At 35.1% G+C, this 22279-nt stretch overlaps 1 protein-coding gene across 2 annotated transcripts in view; it reads left to right on the top strand.

Annotated features, from left to right (window-relative positions):
• The window catches only part of LOC131154052 (pyruvate kinase, cytosolic isozyme), a 30790-nt gene extending 13508 nt beyond the window's left edge, over positions 1–17282 (top strand). For both annotated transcript variants that reach the window (XM_058106544.1, XM_058106545.1), the window contains exons 3-4: positions 11794–12255; positions 16210–17282. In XM_058106544.1, coding sequence (XP_057962527.1) covers positions 11794–12255; positions 16210–17022 — 1275 coding nt within the window. In that variant the 3' untranslated portion in view covers positions 17023–17282. The remainder of the gene's footprint in view (positions 1–11793; positions 12256–16209) is intronic.
• Positions 17283–22279: the final 4997 nt, after the last annotated feature.

Raw genomic sequence — 22279 nt, forward strand, 5'->3', positions numbered from 1 at the left:
ATTATTAGTTGAATTTATTAATATATATATATTGTAGGGCAGTATTAATATATATTTTTATAAGATATTTCAGTTTTTCGGTTTGGTTTTGGGTTGGAAGCCGAACCGAGAACCTAAATTTTATATATTCAAGAACTGAAACCGAAAACAAAAATCGAAAGACTGAATCAAAACTTATTTTGGTCCGATTTCGAGTCGATTTTCGGTAAATTTTGCACGCTCCTGTCTTTACCCGTGGACATGTTCAGATAATTATTATAAGCAAACTTGACAATAGGTAGCACCAAGTCCCAATTGCCTTATTTTTTCTCCCACAACACACCTGAGTAGGTAACCAAGACTACGGTTGACAACCTTAGTCTGACAATCAGTTTAGGCATGGCAAGCAGAAGAAAACATCAAGTGAGTTCACAACCTTAGTCTGACCATCAGTTTAGGCATGGCAAGTAGAAGAAAACATCAAGTGAGTTCCGTATATTTCCCCTAATGTGCTCCAGAAGCAACCAGAAAACTTGATATCCCTATCAGACACTATGGAAGTTGGCAACCCATGCAATTTTCTGACCTCTTTAAAGAACAATTTAGCCACATGAGATGCCTTAGAAGTCTTATTACATGGGATATAATGTGCCATCTTGGAGAATCTATCAACAACAACAAATATGGAATCATGTCCTCGAGTTGTTTTGGGGAGTCCTAGAACAAAATCCATACTTAGGTCTCTTCAAGGTATGTGCGAAATCCAAGAACAAATAAAGACTAGTGTTGTGTCTCTTAGATTTGACTAACTGATAGGTGCAACGCTGAGATGCTATTCTAGCAACATCCCTCGTAAAGAAGGGCCAGTTTGATGCTAGTTTGCTTTGATATCAAGTCGATGTAATATAAGCAATGGAATTTAGAAACAGAGAAAGAATGGGGAAAGAATCAGAAGAAGAGACGAAGAGAAGTAGAGAAGAACATAACAGAAGAGAAGAGAGTAGGGGCTGCTGGTAGTAGAGACAAAACAAATAAAAAGGAGGACAGAATGGATTGCTGGTAGTAGGGACAAAACAAATAAAAAGGAGGACAGGATGGAGAAAGAGAGACATAATGGAGAAGGGCAAAACACTACGTAACTGAGATGGGAGAGGGAGAAGAAGAAGGAAGATGAAGAATAAGAAGAAGAAGAAACCTCCTGTGTGAGAGAGAGAGGTGGGGTAGTGGGAAGTTGATTCAAACAATACTGTACAATGACGTACATCTCCAGCATTTATGCCCAATACTACTAACACATTTACATAAAAACCCCAATAAAAAAGGAATTAAAAAATAACCCCATACACAACATAAACCTAAACTGAATGAACTACGAAAATAACTCGAGTTTTCCCAAATTAAAACTAAAAAAAATTAGCTATAATATAAAAACCTAAAGTTCCACATCGGTGGTTCTCCATCAAACTTACTTGTTAGAGAAAACTCGACCCTGAGTTATAAAATGGCGTAGTAGCTTTAACTCCATGAATGGAAATAAAGTTGAAAATATAGGCAAATCAAGAGGAGACAGTATGCGTTTCATTATCAATCACCATTGGAGAGTATCTAGAAGATCCTCCAACTACAAGTAGCACCACAAGCTGCAATGTCCTCCGATAAAACAAGTCCTCCAAACAAGAAATCAATTTATATCCAAATATATTGGCAGCTTAAAAAAATATGCATCCGGTTCATATTCTAGGATGATAGACAATGTTCCATGAGATTTGGTTAACGAAAATGTAGAGGGAGAAGATGCAAGGGATGGAGGCACAAGTTTGCTAGATTGAGGAGAAATAATCCCAAGGGGATTTTCAACTAGAGGTTCCATGATTAAAGAATTTTCAACAGACTTTGAAGCAGCCTATTGTTCCTCACTCTTTGGGTTAGAAGCAGAAAATTGAGGTTGGAAAGCAAGGTCATTGACGAACGTATTTATCCTAGTAGGCAACTAATCTTAATGGTCATTGCAAGTGCAGTAAACAATTTTGGTGACATGTCAACGTCCATCTTTGTCCTAGACTTCTAGAGGCTCCAACAGTGTTTGAGGTCACTAAAGACAAGTTTATGACCTCATTTTGAGAAGATTTATGACTTGTGTCCATAGAACAAGTGAACAAACAACAAGAACAACAACAACAACGAACCAAGCTTTAAATCCCATTAGGTGGGGTCTGCTACATGAATTCTTTTCCACAAACTTACACAATCATGGGCAATTTCCTCCAACAAATCTAGGGCTATTAAGTCCTTCTCACTATCTTATTTTAGGTTAATTTAGGTCTACCCCCACCCTTTTAACTGCCCTTCACAGTAATCAGCTCACTTCTCACTGGTGCATTATTTGGCCTACGTTGCGCATGCCCAAACTATCTGAGTTGCCTCTCCCTTATCAAATTTCGTATCCATCCTCACAACAATCATTTTCCCCCTCCACATAGTATATTGAGAATGATTTAAGAAAAAAGGGGGGGGGGGGGGAGAAGAAAAAGTAAGAGAAAAAATTATTGTTGATGGTTATCTTAGTCATTAGCATTGTTAGTGTGTGAATGTTATGTTAACAAGAGTAAGAGTTATTAAGGGCATTATGGTCATTGTTTGTACTTTGACATATATTATAAATAAAGAGAGAGACCTATCATTTGTGAGTAAGTCTTCCATTTCACCCAATTATTCAACATGGTATTAGAGCAAGCTGAGACCTAAACCCTAATTGTCACAACCACCATCAAAACAGAAGCCCAAGACCCTAAATCTACTTCGTGTCTACCATCATAGAATAATTTCTAGCAACATTATAGCCCTAAAATAATAGCCAGCAGCTATCGGAAGCTAGAGAAGTCACAGGCAAATTCTTGAGCGACACTACCAGTTCAGGAACACAAAATCTACAATAGATTTGGCAAAAACAACGCCAGTCACCCACATTCACTGTCGATTTGCCTCCTACTGAAATCTCATATCCAGCAGCTTCCCTATGTGCAACTGAGTTGGAGCGGTAGCAAATGTTTTCCCTAGTAGAGTCGCCAAGCTGTCAACACCGGATTTTGATATGAGGTGTGTTGACGAATGGAAAATGTTTTTGGCATGGTGATCCCTTAAACAAGAATAGTTAAAACAGGGGTGGGTAACACTCGAGGAAATACAAAAGATTGGAAATGTTATTTTTTTTAGGGGAGACAAAGGAAAAAAACCTTAAAAAAGTCTACAACATAGAGATTATAGGTTCGCATCAGTTGAAGGCTGCCAGGGGTGACCTCACGTGTCGGCGTGTGAAGCAAATTTCAGCCATGTTTTTGACTTGAATTCTTCAAGCAGGGCTTGAGTCCCTCTATAAACATGTTATTGAAGTTTTCTGTGATGTTTTTTGTTCAAAGATCTTAACTTTTTTAGTTGCTCATTTACAACATCTGAGAAATGATTGTTTGGTGCTTCTTGAAGCTGTTTGGCAATGTTTATTGAGCCTGAAAGTGGTATTTTGTTGTTGTGATTGGTACACTGTGGGCTTGTGGTTTGCATCAGTTGTCAAAGGTTGTTTATGTTGGGATCAAGTTGGTGAATTTGAAAAACATGGTGCCTGCTGTGTGTTTTTGATTTGATGCTCTATTGATGTTGTATTTGTGTTGGGATGGAGTTGTCAAATCCCAAAAGTGTGTCTCCCTCATCAGTTACTTGTTTAAGTGAATAACATACTATAGCTATTTTAGAGGAAGAGTATTTAAAGTTCCTGCAGTATGAGGCATCCCAACAAGCGCATCATCACATTGCAACTTTTGCTTAGAATAGTAACCATACCATTTGTTTGTCATCTGTTATTTCTCCCACTATTCCTGGGGTTCACTTTGCTGCTATTTACCATATGGCAGGTGTCACAAACTTCTTTTCTACTCTCCAGTATTCTACAAATCTACCTTGAGTCACCCTTGCTAATGGGTCCACTTTTGTTGCTAAGGGAATAAGAATAGTAAATCCTACTCCCTCCATTTCCCTTTCTTCTGTTCTTTACATTCCTAAATCTCCCTTTAATCTCATGTATGTTAGTAAAATTACAAAGTCTCTAAATTGCTCTATAACCTTCTTTCCAAATTCTGTTCTTATTCAGTATCTTAAGACGGGGAAGACAATTGATACAGGACGTGAGATTGATGGACTTTACTACTTTGTGCTCTCTTCTCCTATTGCCTGTAATGTTGCTGTCACAGCACATCAAATCCATTGTCACCTTGGTCATCCATCATTCGACAAGTTAAACAACTTGTACCTACTTTGGGTTTTGTGTCTACACTCGATTGTGAGTTTTGTTAATTAGGAAAGCATCATTGTGTTTCCTTTGCCTCCCAAACCAATAGAAGAGTCGTTAACTCTTTTATGTTAGTACATTCCGATGTTTGGGGTTTCGTTACTTTGTCTTTTTTGTCCATGACTATTCTAGAATGACTTGGTTGTATCTGATGAAAATCACTCTAGAGTTGTTAAATTTTTTTTGTGCCTTCTGTGCTCAAATAAGAATTCAGTTTGATATGCTAGTATAAATACTTCGTAGGGATAATGCTAAAAGAGTACATCAGTACTCAATTCATTGCCTATATGACTAACTCTGGCATGATCTATCAGTCATCTTGTGGCCACACTCCACAACAAAATGGAGTTGTGGAGAGGGAAATGGACATACTCTTGAAGTCATTCGAACCCTTTTGTATCAAATGAATGTCCCCAAAGTTTTTTGAAGTGATGTTGTGCTCATTGCTTGCTCTTTCATCAATAAAATGTTATCTTCTATCCTTGGTGGTAAAATCCCATATTCAATTATCTTCCATAAGACTCCTTTGTTCTCCCTTCCTCCTTGTATATTTGGTGTCGCTTTCATTCATCAGTTAAATCGAGTAAGGGGTAAATTGGATCCTCGTGCTATCAAATGTATTTTTCTGGGTTATTCCTATACTCAAAAAGGATATCGATGTTATAGTCCCACTTCACATCGACTCTGTCTCTACTGATGCCACCTTTTTTGTGTCTACACCGTACTAATCTATTTCCTTGATTGTACTTGATGAATCTCTTCCTCTACTTAGCCCTCCCAATCCTATTTCCTTCGTCTAGTTCTCCTGCATCTTCATCTAGTTTGAGTCTTCAGTGCTTGGATCGTCCCAATTTGCAATTGTACACATGACGACTCAAGGGAGGAGAGCTTCCTCCAGCTTCCACTTCTATGCCTCCAGTTTCCTCGTCAGATGATCCTCTTTCCCCAAGTGGTTGATCCTCTTATTGCTGTTCAAAAAGGTAAATGAACTTGTACCTAGCATCCAATCTCTAATTTTGTTTCTTATGATTTCTTGTCACCCTTATACTATTGTTTTGCTAGTACCCCATCTTCTATTGCTCTTCCCAAGTCTATTTTTGAAGTACTATCCCATTCTAGGTGGAAGAATGCAATGATAGAAGAGATGCATGCTCTATAGGTGGATAATGATACTTGGGACTTGGTACGTATTCCTCTTGATAAGTTTGTGGTTGGTTGTTGTTGGGTGTATATTGTGAAAGTTTATCTAGGTGGTTCCCTAGCTCAATTGAAGGCCCGCCTTGTTGCTAAGGGATATACTTAGGTGTATGGTCTGAACTATTGCTCTCTCTTGTAGCCAAACTTGCCTCAATACATTTGTTCATCTCTTTAGCCACCACCTATCACTTGCCTCTACATAGTTAAGACATGAATAATGCTTTCCTACATGGTGATCTTCAAGAGGAGGTTTATATGGAGCAATCACCTAGGTTGTTGCTTAGGAGGGGTCAAGCTTAGTGTGCCAACTCAAGAAGTTACTACATGGTTTAAAATAGCCTCAAAGGGCATGGTTTGGTCTTTTCAGTGTTGTAGTACTTGAGTTTGACCTTCAACAGTGTGCAATAGATTATTCTGTATTTTATCGCCATACTCCATCGGGAAGGATTTTACTTATTGTGTACATGAATGATATTGTGATTATTGGTGGTGGTGGTCAAGGTATTCTGAGTCTAAAGCATTTCCTGCAAACTAAATTTCAGACAAAGGATATGGGACGATTGAAGTCCTATGCGGGTGTAGAAGTATTGTGATCTCGTAATGGAACCATCTTGTCACATAGGGAGTATGTTCTTGATCTTTTAGATGAGACTGGGCTGTTGTGGTCCTAACCTGTTGATACACATGGATACTGACAATAAGTTAGTGCTAATTATGGGTGATTTGTTGCCCAATCTAGGACAATATCAGAGGCTTGTTGAAAAGTTGAATTATTTCAGAGTCACTTGGCCGAATATATCTTACAAGTGTTGTGAGTTGGTTTCTTGATTCTCTGAGAACGAGTCATTGGGATGCAATAATTTGCATCTTAAGATATCTCAAAGGTGCACATGGGAGAGGTCTCTTATATCAGGATCAAAGTCACACACAGGGATATACTAATGCAGATTGGGTCGGGCCACCTTCTGATAGAAAATCTACAATCGGGTACTGTATCCTTGTTGGCAGAAATTTGGTTTCTTGGAGGAGTAATAAACAAACTGTGAAATGGATCAGAGTATAGGGTCATGGCTCACACTACAGTGAACTTGTTTAGTTGAAGAACATGTTGGAAGAATTGGGTTTTTTTCACATGCTCAGTCTACGGAGTTGATATGTGATAATCAAGTTTCCATTCTTATTGCTTCCAACCTGGTCTTCCATGGGCGAACAAAACACATTGAAGTTGATTGCCACTTTGTTAGGGAGAAACTTGTGTTGAAGCTCATTACCACCACTCATGTGATGTTTGATTTGCAGCTTGCTGATTTATTTACTAAAGCCTTGGGGCTGCTCATGTTAAATTCATTTGTAACATGCTAGGAGCATATGATGTATATGCTCTTGTTTGAGGGGGAGTGTTGATGGTTATCTTAGTCATTAGCATTGTTAGTTTGTGAATGTTTTGTTAACAAGAGTTAGTAAGGGCATTATGGTCATTGTATGTACTTTGACATATATTATAAATAAAGGGAGAGACCTATCATTGTGAGTAGGTCTTCCATTTCACCCAATTATTCAACAATTATTATTATTATTATTATTATTATTATTATTATTATTATTATTTTTCTTGTAACAGTCTTGTAGCAGTTACATAACGGCAATAGTGGCTTTTTATAACATGCGCGGTCCATGATGGCCGCTATTGACCATGATTTTTCTTCTCATTGATTTCATGGTGTGTAACAATATCAAAAACCCAAAAAATTGTTTCATAATATCGTGGAGGTCATGAGTTTGAAGCATGGAAATAACCTTTTGCAAAAATGCAAGGTAAGGCTATGTACTATCCATGCTGGTCCTCCCCATCCGCAAACCTGCATACACGGGAGCTTTGTGCATTAGGCTGCCCTTTTAGCTTAAGAACTATTAGATCCATATTCACTATCTCATTCCAAGTTATTTTAGGTCTACCTCTAGCCCTTTTAATACAAAAAATAATAACTAACTCATTCCTCTGCACAAGTAACTTGGTTTGCGCTTCAAATGCGCAAACCATCTAAACCGCTCCTCCCTTGTTTTTTGTCTTTGACCGGTGCTGTGCCTAGTTTGTTGTAATTATGTTCATTCATTATTCATTAATATATCTTTTAATGTTATATCACTCATCTACCTAACAATTGCATTTTAGCAACTTTTACTTTTGTACATATTTCTTAGTTGCCCAACATTTTGATCCATAGAGCATGATTGGCCTTATAGCGGTCTTATAGAACTTCCCTTTTAATTTCAAGGGCATTCTATGATCATAGGTCTAAAGCACTCGTCCATTTACTCAACCTACTTTAACTCTACATATTATATTGAAATCCAAGATATCAAAATCTATAATTTCTTGGTTATCAAGTTTAATCTTATCTCTAGTACTCCTTGCATTAATGAAATTTTATTTCATATGTTATTTCTTATTGCCACTTATCCTAAAACCTTTAGCTTCTAAAGTGGTCCTCCATAGTTCTAATTTGGATTCCACTCTACTCCTCCATCAATCAAGACAATATTATCTGCAAACAACGTACACCAAGGGATCTCGTTTTGGATAGTCCTAGTGAATTCACCATTACTAGAGCAAAAAGATAAAGACTAAGTAAAACCTTGATGTACACCTATTGTGATTGGAAATTTTCTAGACTCCCCTCATATAGTCCTAATGCTAGTTGTTATTCTATTATACATGTCTTTAATTACCTTAGTGTATCTACTGCATACTCCCTTATTTTCTAAAACCTCCAAAGAACTTCCCTAGATACTCTTCCATGGGCTTTATCTAGCTCAATAAAAGTCATATGCTAGTCTCTCTTTTTACCCCTAACTATTCCATTAATCTTCTTAAAAGATAAATAACTTATGTGTTGACTCCCAAGCATAAAACAAAATTGATTATCTAAAATCCTTATTTCTAGTTTTATTCTTTGTTCAATTACCCTTTCCTGCAATTTCATTGTATGACTCAATTAATTTTGGAAAATTATTACAATTTTGAATATCGTCTTTTACTATCTTCTTGATAAACGATCCTATTCCACATGGTATTCGCATCTACCTTATCCCCTATTATCTAATTACTCTCTTTGGTCATTTTATCGTTAAATTTTATTATATTTTCTCCCTTTAGGCTCCATCATCTACTCTTCTTGCGTTGATTTATGTTGCACTTTCGCTTCCATGTTTTTAGTATATATATCTAATACTAGGACTCTATGTTATGTAGTCAAACTTTTGCCTTGGACAACTTTACAATACTTGCATGATAGGTGATGTCCCTTTCTAGTTGAGAAGAAATCTAGTTGGATTTTATTTTGCCCACTCTTGAAAGTTATTAAGTGTTCTTCTGTTTTTATAAAGCAAGTATTCAATATAACCAAATTGTAAGACATGGAAAAATATAAAATCGCATCTCTAGCCTCATTTTTATCTCTATATCCATGGCCTCCATGTATCCTCACAAGAACCTACATTGTCTTTTCCATTGTGTCCATTCAATTAGCTATTAATTATGAATGTTTTTAGACCTTGGTATCCCTTGTATAACGCCATCCATATTTTCTCAAATTGCCTTTTAAGGTTTTCTGCTAGGCCTAGTTGGGAAGCATATGCACTAAGGAGATTTAGTATCTTTTGGCTTAGAGTTTTTCTTGATTTTTATGATTCTATCCTCTACTCCTTTAACATCTACTACGTTATCTTTTAGGTCTTTGTCTACAATGATTCCCACTCTGTTTTTATGTTTCTCTTTACAAGTGTACCAAAATTTAAATCCTGAATTTTCAATTTCTCTAGCTTTCTCACCTACCCATTTCTTCTCTTAGAGGCAAGGTTAAGTTAATTTTCCTTCTAATCATTGTATCCTCCATCTCCATGCTTTTGCTTGTGAGTGTTCCTATATTCTAAGTTGCTAATTTGATCCTAGTTTCTTGTGCTAACTTCTTAACCCTCTGTCATCTAAAACGATCCAATTTAGTCCCTTGTCCATTTTTCACTACACTCAGGTGGTATAAGTGCAAATGCCACTTGTAGGGGACGCCCCAATAAATATTTAGTAAGGATTCATGTTATAAAGATTTGACAAGTTTTATGTTGGGTATTAGCTTCCTAATGCAGCCAACCTCCTTTATCTGGGTTTGGGACCAGTTACGTGTACAAATATTTAGGGAAATTAGTGCTACATAGGTGGAGTGCAATTATCTAGCATTCTTTATTTTATTGATTTAAAAAAATTGGGCAGAAGACATTGATCTCTCATGAGGTTTTGGCAAAAAGACGGGGACCTCCCTTGAGGTTTCAAAAATGATATAAGTTTCTCCTTAGGTTTGCTAAAAAGACAAACTTCTCCTCAAAAGATTTGTCTTTTTGGCAACCTCAGGGGAGGTCCCTGGAATTATTGAAACTTTAGGAGAGGTCCCTAAAATATTTGAAACCTCAGAGGTTAGTGTCTTTTTGCCAAAAACTGCAGGGGAGGCTAGTGCCTTTTGCCCAAAAAATTAATTGAATGATGCAAACTGTTTTAAAAATTAGTGAAAAATTAACTGAATGATGCAAATTGCTTTAAAAAATTTTCAATGTAAGCAACATTATAATCCCAACATTAGGACTCTGAAGTAATCTAAACTAAGTAGTCTACTAGTATCCTACCCTGCATCCAACTCACAATTATCTAAAGCATGCCCTAGATGCACATCTAGCAACCATGCATACATCTCAATGAACTTAAAATCTAACGCGTGCAAATTTGACATGTGAATCAAAGCTAGAATAAAATCAAAACTCATGCAGTAGTAATTCTGAGAAATTTTAGTAGATCCGAGAGTTGCAAATGACTTTTGTCTTGAGATCTAAAAAATGTGAAGTCTAATGCATATGTTAAGCCTACAAATTGAAACACAAACCTAATCTACCAACCAGCAAGGTAAGAACAATTGTAAAGATACAAACAGATCGAGAGAAGAAGATCTCATTGGTGGCCAAGACAATAATATTACAAAAAAAAAATTATGAAACTAATAATTGAGGAACCTAAGGACCAAAAATTGGCTTATAGTGTGAAAAATGGTAGGGGATCTAGTCCTTGAATTAAAAAAAAAAAAAAAAATAGTGGTTAGTTGATGCCCATCACGCTACCTGTGAATAAACCTTGCATCGCTAATGTCTTTTGAAGATGACTTAGGATGGCTTCAGGGCTTTACTCGTATAGGGACTACACCACCTTTGGGATTAAACAATATAACTTGGAAAACAATTTTTGTTCCAAATGAGAAGGCAATTTCCTTCTTATTAAACAAGGAAGCATACAATACAAGTCTCATCCATAAGAAAGACTTCATTGTAAGGTGAAGGTCTTAAATTTGATTTTTAGACTAAAACTGAGGCTTCAAGAAGTACTGAATATTTTATTAATCCATTTGAAGTACGCAAGGGCAGTAGGAAATTGAACAGTTTGATGGTGGAATTTTGCCTACCCCTATTTCTCTGAGGGGGGAGGTTAACAAAACGGAAGCTCAGCAATTGTTGAACAAGATGGGTTTATGGTTGACTGGTCCTTGGGGGAGAAAAGTTTGTTTGGATTGTAATAAAAGCAAGGGAAAAAGGTCAGCTTGAGTAAGCTAATTTAAATGTCTAACAATTTCGGGGGCAAGGGTTTAGGAAGTGGCTTTCTTAGTTTGTATTAGGTTTTTTGGTTTTCCATTTTTCATATTTCTTTAATCATCATCTTTCTTTTTTTTCTTGAAGATTCTTGTCCTTCTTTAGCTTGCAATTCTTTTTCCTCTCTCTTAATATGTTCCTTTCTTTAAAAAAATGATGAAATTTAGTAGTAAAGTGTGTAATTCTTTTATGAAACTATGGAAACTATGATAGACAATGCAAGATTTAAAACTTAAAAATTATACATAAAATACATCAAGGACAGGTATGTGGTGTATAAAGCGCAATCCCTATAATATAATAATCATGTTAAACATATTCAATTAATGCAAATGAAATTTTGTAAAAAGAAAATTAACTGCCATCTCGATTTCAGTGTGATGTAAAGTGGAAATTTTCAACTGAAATTTTGACAATTGATGGAAATATAAGAACATGTGTGGGGCTTATTGGTTCACTTCATTTATGAGCATTGCCTGGAACAGACTTAGTTATTGTTTTTATGTACAGATTTAATTTTCTTGAAATTATAATTATTTAAGAATTATATTTTAAGCTATTATGCTATTTATTTATTTGTTCCTCTGTTCTTGCAGGGTCCTGAGATTCGAACTGGTTTTCTAAAGGATGCTAAGCCTATTCAGCTTAAGGAAGGTCAGGAAATCACTGTAACTACTGATTACAGCATCAAGGGGGATGAGAATATGATTTCCATGAGCTATAAAAAGTTGGCTGTCGACTTGAAGCCTGGAAATACCATCTTATGTGCAGATGGCACCATCACCCTGTCTGTCTTGGCTTGTGACCCAGATGCTGGAACAGTAAGATGCCGTTGTGAGAACACTGCAACTCTAGGTGAGAGAAAGAATGTTAATCTTCCTGGTGTTGTGGTGGATCTTCCCACACTAACAGAGAAAGATAAGGAAGACATCCTGGAATGGGGCGTTCCAAACAAGATTGATATGATTGCTCTTTCGTTTGTGCGCAAGGGCTCGGATCTTGTCAACGTTCGTAAGGTTCTTGGGTCTCATGCAAAGCACATACAGCTGATGTCAAAGGTTTGTGTATCTTCTTTCAATGCTTTGCTGGGTTGGCTATTATATATTTTGAAGAAACTTGTAGTTGTCCCAGTGGACACTGGTGGGAGTGTGAGTGTGTGCAGAGAAGCATGGTTTGTAAGGCCATATGACCAAAATAATGAAGGTCCTTCATGTGGCCATAGCCATGGTGTTGGTCTGGGTAACAAATGATCTAAGCTTTAGGTTGTCAAAAGTCCTGAACAAAGGCCTAAATTTGGTGATGCAGAATTCACAGCTCAGTTCACACATGCAAAATACTTTACATCCTACATTTTAAAGTAAAACTGCTATATTCAAACAAATTGTAACATAACATTCGTTTGTGCTTCCATCACACTCCTTGGATGAGAGAGGGAGTTTTTTTTATCGTTTCAATCTCTGCTTCTATTGATGTGGGTCAATGAGATAGCAAGGTTTGGTTCAAAGTTGGTTCTGTGTTGTTCAAGGTGTGATGGTAATAGTTGAGTTTCTGGTGTGGTTGAAGCGTTGATAGTTCAGATGTTTGCTCTGATAGCAAATTTGATGGAGGACAGCTACGTAGGAAGGGAGAAGAGTGAAACGAAAGATTAGTGGAAGGATAGAGGAAGAATAATTGAACAGAAGAGAGCGAGAGGGAGAAACACAAGGGGCAAGTGTGTGAAGCAATGCAGCTTAGAAAGCCAAGGTGCAATTTGAAAGCTAAGTGATAGAGAAAGGGGTTAGGGTAAATTTAAATGAGATGTGAAAGGGCTATAAGGTTAAAAGATGTGGATCTTCAGTGGCTGGCAGCTAGGAAACAGATTGCAGGAAGCATGGGAGCGAGAAGATTAGGGTTTAATTGATAGAAATAGGTCTGAAAGTATGTGTAGGGTTTACTAGAAACAGGCTTTGATTAAGCTTGCGCAGGGAGGGGAAATTAGGTCAAAGGATGTGTGATTGTGCTATGTGAACAGTAACCCGAGAGTACTGTATATGTGTAGGGTTTACTAGAAACAGGCTTTTGATTAAGCTTGCGCAGGGAGGGGAAATTAGGTTGAAGCATGTGTGATTGTGCTATGTGAACAGTAACCCGAGAGTACTGTAAAAATATGGGTGAGGGAGAGAGAGGTCACACATGGCACCCTTGCCAGAAACTCAAAACACTTGACTCCATTGAGTCAACTCTTAATTTTTTAAAGCTAGTTCATAAATACACACACACATGGCTTTAATGACCAAACTCTCTTTAAGAACCCCAAAACTTGGTGCTAAAATTATGACTAAGACTTCTTAAAAACAACTAAACCGCAGTTATGATTTCAAATTTTGATGAAATAACTGAAATTTTGTAATTTGGGAGGGATGGAAATGGAAACTACAGTTGAAATTTCAGTCAAAAATATTTGGACATATTGGCCAAAATTTCAGAATTGAAATTAAAAACTTAGCCTTTCTTTTCTCCTGTCTTTCAACAAAATTGCATCCTGAGTTTCACCAAATTTGAGCTTATAAAGCCAACGTGGACCTTGGCATAGGTTTTCTCTAATGATCAAAGCCCATTTATTTGCTTCAAATGAAGGTGCTGCCTACTGCAACAATGAACCAAGCCTTAGGTTCCACTACGTTAGGTCGGCTATATGAATCTTTTTCCGCCAATTTTTACAATCATGGACGCTGTTTCTACTATTATTACATTCAGCTATATGATTGAGCCCATGAAACATTTTCCACAATGGGCTTAAATATTTGAATAAATGGTGTATTGTCATTTATCATAGTAGGTGATTAGATATTAAGTTATTTTTTAAGTTGTTTAGATCATAAATAAATGTTATGTTAAATAAATATTTTTTGCTTCTTTGCATGATTAGTAGTATGCAATTTATAAAGCCCATATACTATAAAATTTTTGTACGTACATTTCTTTCAATTTATGTTGGTTTTTAACTACACACAACATATATACATTTCTTTCATTCATCATTTTCATAATTTAATACAAGTTTATGTTGTTTCTTCTATTAAATTGAAATTTGCAGTGAAATTAGGGGGTTTGAAACTAAGGGGCCATTTGGTATTGCTGGAAAATATTATGAAAATGAAAATAAAAAACGAAAACTAAAAACAAAAATAAAGAGATAAAAACCGAAAACAAGCAAACTATTTGTTTAGTATTTAGAAAACTAAAACAAATTAAAACTTGATTGAACAATTGAAAATACAAGTTGAAATTATTGTAACAAAATAGAAATTATTATAATTATTTTAAAATTATATTTTAAAATGTACTTTAGAATAACAATCTTATTATACATGATAATTGGAAAATGAAAAAAATATTATTAGAATAATAATTTTATTATACATGTAATTGGAAAATAAGAAAAATATTATTTAGTTGGATGTTTTATTTTTAAAATTTGGGAAATTTTTTACATTTTTTTATTTTAATTACATTTTAAATTCACATGTTCATTTTTTTAAATTTAAATTAAAAGTTATGCATAAAATTAATGACTAATTCCAAAAAGGTTTTTGGATATTAAAGTATTTTGGCAACAGATTGTAAAGCAACTAAAACCCATTAAATTTGGTTTAGTTTTTCTTTTTTCCCCTTTAGTGAAAACAATTGAAAACCGAAAACAAACAAAACACTAGCAACATAAACAAACATGTTCTCATAATAAGAAAAATATTTTTTAGTTGGATTTTTTATTTAAAAAAAGTTGGGAAATTTTATACGTATTTTATTTTTATTACATTTTAAATTCACATGTTCATTTTTTAATTTAAATTAAAAGTTATGTATAAAATTAATGACTTATTCCACAAAAGTTTTTGGATATTAAAGTATTCTGGCAACAGATTGCAAAACAACTAAAATCCATTAAATTTGGTTCAGGCTTTTTGTTTTTGTTTTTTGTTATTTTGTTTTTTTTTTTTCCTTTAGTGAAAACAATTGAAAACTGAAAACATAAACAAAACACTAGCAACGTAAACAAACATGTTCTCATAATAGGAAATAGAAATGATACCAAATAGACCCTAAATTTTGTTGAAATTTATTTAAATTGTGGCCCTTGAAATTTCCATAAAAATCGAATATAAGTCCTTAACTAAATTCTATTAAAATCATATTAAAAAGTTACCCTAACTTCGACACCAAGACCCAAGAGTCACAATTGTGATCCATTGCCGGTAACAGAAAAATTACCAAAATAACTGCAAGACACTAAACTGAATGGAACTAATAGTTTATTGCACAATCTTTTAATAATAATAACTGTCAAGGATACCATTCCCAATGCCAAAGGGAGTGTTTTGCTGAAGAACACAAGAATTTAGTCTTCAACTTCCAAGGAGGATAAACCTTTTTTTTCCCTGCCAAGTTAATAGATGTACCATTAGTTTGAAACAAACTCAGCTGCACAGACAAACTAATCCTTTCACATAAACGCAGCAATTTTAGCTGTGTATTTCAAAGTAAAACAAGTATTTTCAAGTGACTCCTAATTACTTCAGCATGATTTTTCTAATTTAAATAGAATTCCTAACTTCCTAAGTCTAATAGTAGGTGTATGAACAGGCAGCATAAGTGCCACTCTTGTCATAGTCCTTTATTTAGTTTTTATCATATCTTATGAAATTTGTCATTAAATTTTTATATTTTTAATTTATGAATCCTAGTCTAGGGCCACGCCTGCCATTTCATCAGCAAAAGTATGGGCATTTTGAAGGGAAATTTTAGAGTATGAGAGCTTGCTTTCTCTGTTGAAAGAAGCTAGTGATTTCTTGTTGGCAGCTCATTGGCAGTTGCTGGCAGCATGTTTTGTTTTTGTGCGATTCTGCAGCTCATTTTGTGTGATTTCGTTTTTAAATAATTTTCGCCTTTTTCTCTATATCCACCTATTATGTAGTTTGGCAACAATATTCTGTATGATTGCCTGATGGTTTTTTGATTGCCGGAATTGTAAGGTTGAGAACCAGGAGGGAGTAATCAACTTTGATGAAATCTTGCGCGAGACCGATTCATTTATGGTTGCCCGTGGTGATCTTGGAATGGAAATCCCGGTAGAGAAGATCTTTCTGGCTCAGAAAATGATGATATACAAGTGCAACCTTGTTGGTAAACCTGTGGTCACTGCCACTCAGATGCTTGAATCAATGATTAAGTCTCCGCGGCCAACCCGTGCTGAAGCCACTGATGTAGCCAATGCTGTACTTGATGGAACTGACTGTGTCATGCTCAGTGGTGAGAGTGCCGCTGGGGCATACCCAGAGCTTGCTGTGAAGATCATGGCTCGAATTTGTATCGAGGCAGAGTCCTCCCTTGACTATGGTGCTATCTTTAAGGAGATGATAAGGTCGACCCCCCTTCCAATGAGCCCATTAGAGTCTCTGGCATCCTCAGCTGTACGAACAGCAAACAAAGCCAAAGCTAAACTCATAGTTGTGTTGACACGTGGGGGAACTACAGCCAAGTTGGTAGCCAAGTACAGGCCTGCAGTTCCAATCCTATCAGTAGTTGTTCCTGTTCTGACCACGGATTCATTTGACTGGAGCTGCAGTGATGAGACTCCGGCAAGGCATAGCCTTATATACAGGGGCTTGATTCCTCTACTGGCGGAAGGATCTGCAAAAGCAACGGATGCAGAATCAACAGAGGTGATCCTTGAAGCTGCCTTGAATTCCGCAACAGAGCGGGGGCTCTGCAAGGCGGGTGATGCCATAGTTGCACTCCATCGCATTGGTGCTGCCTCTGTCATTAAGATCTGCCTGGTGAAGTGATAGCGAATGTGCTGCACTGGGCAAGTCAGATCCATGGTTTTGCTTCCTATTGTCATCTAATCTTTATATGTACTGCAATGCATTGCTAAAAGGATGTAGAATTATTTTCCATTTGCCTTGAGCTGTGTTAATCTTGTTGTCTTGTATGCTTGGCGCCGTCCTCTAGCTAATGTTATGTAGCCTGAATGAGCTACAGGTGAAAAATAAGAGACTTCGGGATTTCATTTTGGTAAATATAGTCGCACTTATGTTGGACATCATGTTTTTTGGGTTTTTTTTTCTTTTTACATTAATGTTTGTTGTTTTTTCTTTCCCTCTTTTGTTTATTACTGGGTCAAAATTTATGAATGCAAAGCAGGGGTATCATGCGCCCGTTTGTAGCAGAATATCTGATTAAAAATTTGATCATCAGGGCAATTATTGTTAATGATTACACTGCGTGGATTGGAGCCTCTCTTTAATGATTGTAATCTGATGGAGAGAGGTGTAGCCAGTTCGTAGGGGTAGGGGTGGGCGAGGAATAAAAAAAAAAAATTGAATTGAAAAATTGGTTAATTATTTATTCAATTTGGTTTTTATTTAAATTTTTGAATTGTTTTGGTTATTGGTTCGGTCTATTTTACAATTGCAATTAATTGAATTGAATAGGTTTATTATAAATATATAAAAATTATATTATTTATAATATATTTTAATAATTTAAATTAAAAAGGTTGTATTGCACATGTTTAAATTTTGATGATTATTTTAAATGCATGATTATTATTGAAAAAAAATTTATTTATAGTGAATTTAAATTTTGAAATTATATTTTAATAATTTGATTTGATTGACATTTGAAAATTGGTTTAAAAATTAATTAACTAATTATAGTTCGCCATACGATGAACTCTAGGTTACACATGCACAAGACACAAAATAGGTTGCTTTGCTAATCAAAGAGGTATAGAAGCAAGAAAACACATTACTCACTCCCAGGGTATGGTTCAGGTGGTAGTGCGGACTGCGGGAGTACCTTTTACGAGGTCAGGTATTCAAACCCTCTTCGGTTCTTTTCCGTCCCTGGACTCTTAAATTTACCCTTCCTTTGGAGTTGTGAGGTCAACTTCAAAAGGCGCAGGATTAGTCACATGGACCGTAAAACGGACACGTGGATATCCGATACGTAATCTAAAAAAAAAAAAGAAAACACATTACTCTAAAAATATAGAAGATTTATCACTTTAGAGATGCAATTTAAAAATTAAAGTTTGTCACTCGTAAGGGAGATATAGAATTGAAGAGAAGCAAGATAAAGTCAAATCTCCAATTTTCATTCAAACAATATGCTCTTACATGCTTCAAGTGCTTTTATAAACTTAGTAAACCCTCTTAGCTAGGGAAATGATACTATACATTTTTCTAGATAAAAACAGTTGACTTCGACAAAAAGAAATAATCAAAAATTCAAAAGAAGAGTTAAAACATGTTTTTTGAGAAGTGGTTACTACTAAAAGACACATTAAAAGCTGCTGATTGTAGACTAAAATTTAAACTATCATAACTTCTAGTAGGAAGTTCCAAATAATGTATTATTTAATCCGTTGAAAAGATCACTTCAACTTTAATTTTATGTATGGTGTGTACATTTTTAGCCTCAAGGATTTGTTTGAAAAATGGGCTCAAAATTTGGTTCAAAATTGAGTCAACTTGTTGGTCCACAACGTCTCGAACTAAATTTGCATACATTGTTTCAGCCATTTCCCAACATCTCAAATTCATTTACACTTATTAAGCACACTCCTTTGTCAGCTTGGTTGAAGAAAACTCGCCCCGAATCATATGTTCTATCATCACTATAAAAAGGAGATAAATTAGTAATATTGAATTATAATCAATTGAAAGTTCAATCTTCTCATTTTCATCAATCCACTTGAGAACTTTGAAAGGACCATCAATCCTCGGTTTGAGTTTTCCAAATTTTCCATGACAGAATCTCTTTTTTCCAAGGTGAACCCAAACCAAATCGAGATTTTTCCTAATTTAATTTAATTTTCATTAAAAATATTTAAGAAAAGTTTGGGTTGTCATTTTCATAATTGATGCATCTAAAAAAACGCCGGACCATCCAATATTTTTTTTTAAAAAAACACACTACTTTAGGTAGCATTTTTACGTAAAAAACGCTATTTAGACCAGCAATTTTTGCATGGCCCATGCAACATCAAAAATTGAAAAGCAAATTTCAACAAATTTTTTTTAATTATACATCAAAATATTGGGAGTATTTAAATTGACTGCCTTTAATTTTAATTCCTAAATCTTTTTATCACTTTCAATAACAATGAGTGTGTTCTAAAGTTTGTATAATAAAACTTTAAAAAGAAGTCATGACTTGTTTATGAACTCGTTATCTAGAACCATTTTGTTAATTCCATTATATTTTTACGTACCGTATGTGCAGTTTTAGTTTATAGTGGATAAGGTTCAATATATATTATCATGAACTATCGTTATTTTCATAATTGATGCATCTAAAAAAATGCTAGACCATCCAATATTTTTTAAAGAAAAAACACTACTTTGGGTAGCATTTTTATGTAAAAAACACTATTTAGACTAGCAATTTTTGCATGGCCCATGCAACATAAAAAATTGAAACATAAATTTCAACGAATTTTTTTTTTTTATTATATTATACATCAAAATATTGGGAGTATTTAAATTGACTGCCTTTAATTTTAACTCCTAAATATTTTTATTACTTTCAATAACAATGAGTGTGTTCTAAAGTTTGTATAATAAAACTTTAAAAATGAGTCATGACTTGTTTATGAACTCGTTATCTAAAACCATTTTGTTAATTCCATATATTTTTACGTACCGAATGTGCAGTTTTAGTTTATAGTGGATAAGGTTCAATAAATATTATCATGAACTATTGTAAGATATAATCAAGAATAATAGTTAAGCTTAACCTCATCTGCATTAAGTAAATCATTTACTTCAAGATTGACATTTGCATTTGCATAGAATTGTCATTGACATCTAGTTTAGTTTAAGATTAGTGTTTCCATATATCATATCATTTGCATCATATTTCACTCATACATCATCATGAAAATCAAAACCAAATATCACCTACTTTGAAAGAACATTTTATTTTCATTAAATCCAATACGTTCATGATGAATTCAACTAAAAGGCAAATATACATTCAATATCTCATTCTTATCAAATTTAGTCTAGGAATATCACATCACTTCATCAAGGCTTAGAAGGAAACAAAAGAAAATACTATATATAATTTGCTAGCATTTCACTCTTATGCTCAAAATTGACATTGCATTTACACTTCTACCAAACAACCATCATACTCCCTTTTACCAAACAAAATTACAATAATAATAATAATAATAATAATAATAATAATAATAATAATAATAATAATAATAATAGTAGTAATAGTAATTATTATTATTATTATTATTATTATTATTATTATTTTACAATTATATTTATTATCAGCAAAGGGACAACTTATTAAATATGGAGAAAAGGCATGAAGGCGATGCCACCCAAGTACAAAAGAATAATTGAAAAAAATATAAAAAATTTTGGCAGTCTCCTCTTAAAATCGAGTATATCCATCCATGTTTGCACCTGTTAAAAGAAAGTAATTTTTATTAGCAATCGATAACAGCATTTTCACAATTTTCATACATTATACATTCATATTATATCGAACTTCTGCAAAAATTTTGGCTGTCTCCTCTTAAAATTGGGTAAATCCATCCATACTCGCACCTGTTCAAAGGAAACCATTTTCATGGGCAATCGATCATAGTATTTTCATAACTTTTATACACAGCTATATGCACTTATACTGTGCAAGCAGTATTTTCCAATTACATATACATATTAGGGAACGACAAATAAACATTTCCAGTTTTACAAAAATGATGCAATGAGGCCATAAACATTAATACATAAAATGTACTACACAATATAGGCCCTAAAGTATATATACAACCATGAATGTTCAAGTGCCACACGAAGGTGGTATTTGTTGTCGGCATGGTTGCCGTATGTGTCCGCCCTCTCCTTGCTAGTCATCCCCATTTGATCTGCTGCCCCCGTTTTTGTGAGACATACTCAAACCTGAAGGTCGGGAGGATGAAGAAACATCTCCAGAATATGGTCTGCTACTGTTCGACTTGGCAATGTCAGCTCCCGTCGAATAGTTATGTGGTGTTGATGGGTCAAACACGTCCTCACTCTATACGGCAGGCGGCTCTACAAACGATTCACCAGATTGGCTCTGTGAACCACTATCCGTATGTGGAGCATGTCCTCCTCGTACTAGTTGTCGTGTAGGTGAGTGAGGTCGAGGTACATGTGCCCATCTCCATCCTCGTGGATAATCCTTAATCCAGTCCTCACCAATCCCTGTACTGAAGGATCTGGAGAGATCATATCTACCTTCTGCAGTATGTCAGTCTGCAGTATAGAACAAAATTTAGTTAGTATATTCACATCATAAAATCCATATACAAGAAGTATAGTGTGTGTGTTAATGTCTAATAATGAGGCTCATATATACAACTGCGGTCTTGTCCACGAAGCGTCATGGGATGGACCTATATCCACACTTCTGGCTTGATGCTCACAGACTAAGCCTGCATGGATAAGCGCAAAGCTCATGAGTGTGGATACCCACAGATTGAGCATGGCCAATTGATGCCCACAAATGAGTACTTGAGCATGGAAGCTGAAAAACAGATGCCCATATATTGAGCATGAACTAAATAAACAAATGCTTTGGCTAAACATAGCTTGTAGATGGAGTGTTCACAACAAAGTGTTTTTAGAATAAGGGGTAAATGGATAGATGCTAAAAAATTGAGCATGGTTTCATGAGTGCTCATAGATTCAATATGAATGACAATGGATAAATGCCCATAGATTTAGCCCAGATGAGAGGGGTGTGTCCCTAGCTAAAGAGATGGATAGTAGATACTCATAAACTCTAGCACATGAGGTGTAATATATGGATGGACTTGTTATAAGTTCTCGAGCTTTTATGGGAAGTTCCTTAGGCTAGACCTTACCGAAAGGTTTAACAAGTCATATTCACATTGGATTTGAGCAAAGAGAAACAAACTAATACAAACTAAAATTTTCATGGAGAAGGTAGAGGCTTCTATCCCTCCATAGTAGGTTTTCTAGTAGAGGAATCATCCCCAAGGCTAAAATCCTACAACATTGAACGTAGGAT

Source organism: Malania oleifera, chromosome 4 (assembly GCF_029873635.1).
Source record: "Malania oleifera isolate guangnan ecotype guangnan chromosome 4, ASM2987363v1, whole genome shotgun sequence".
Lineage (NCBI taxonomy): Eukaryota > Viridiplantae > Streptophyta > Magnoliopsida > Santalales > Ximeniaceae > Malania > Malania oleifera.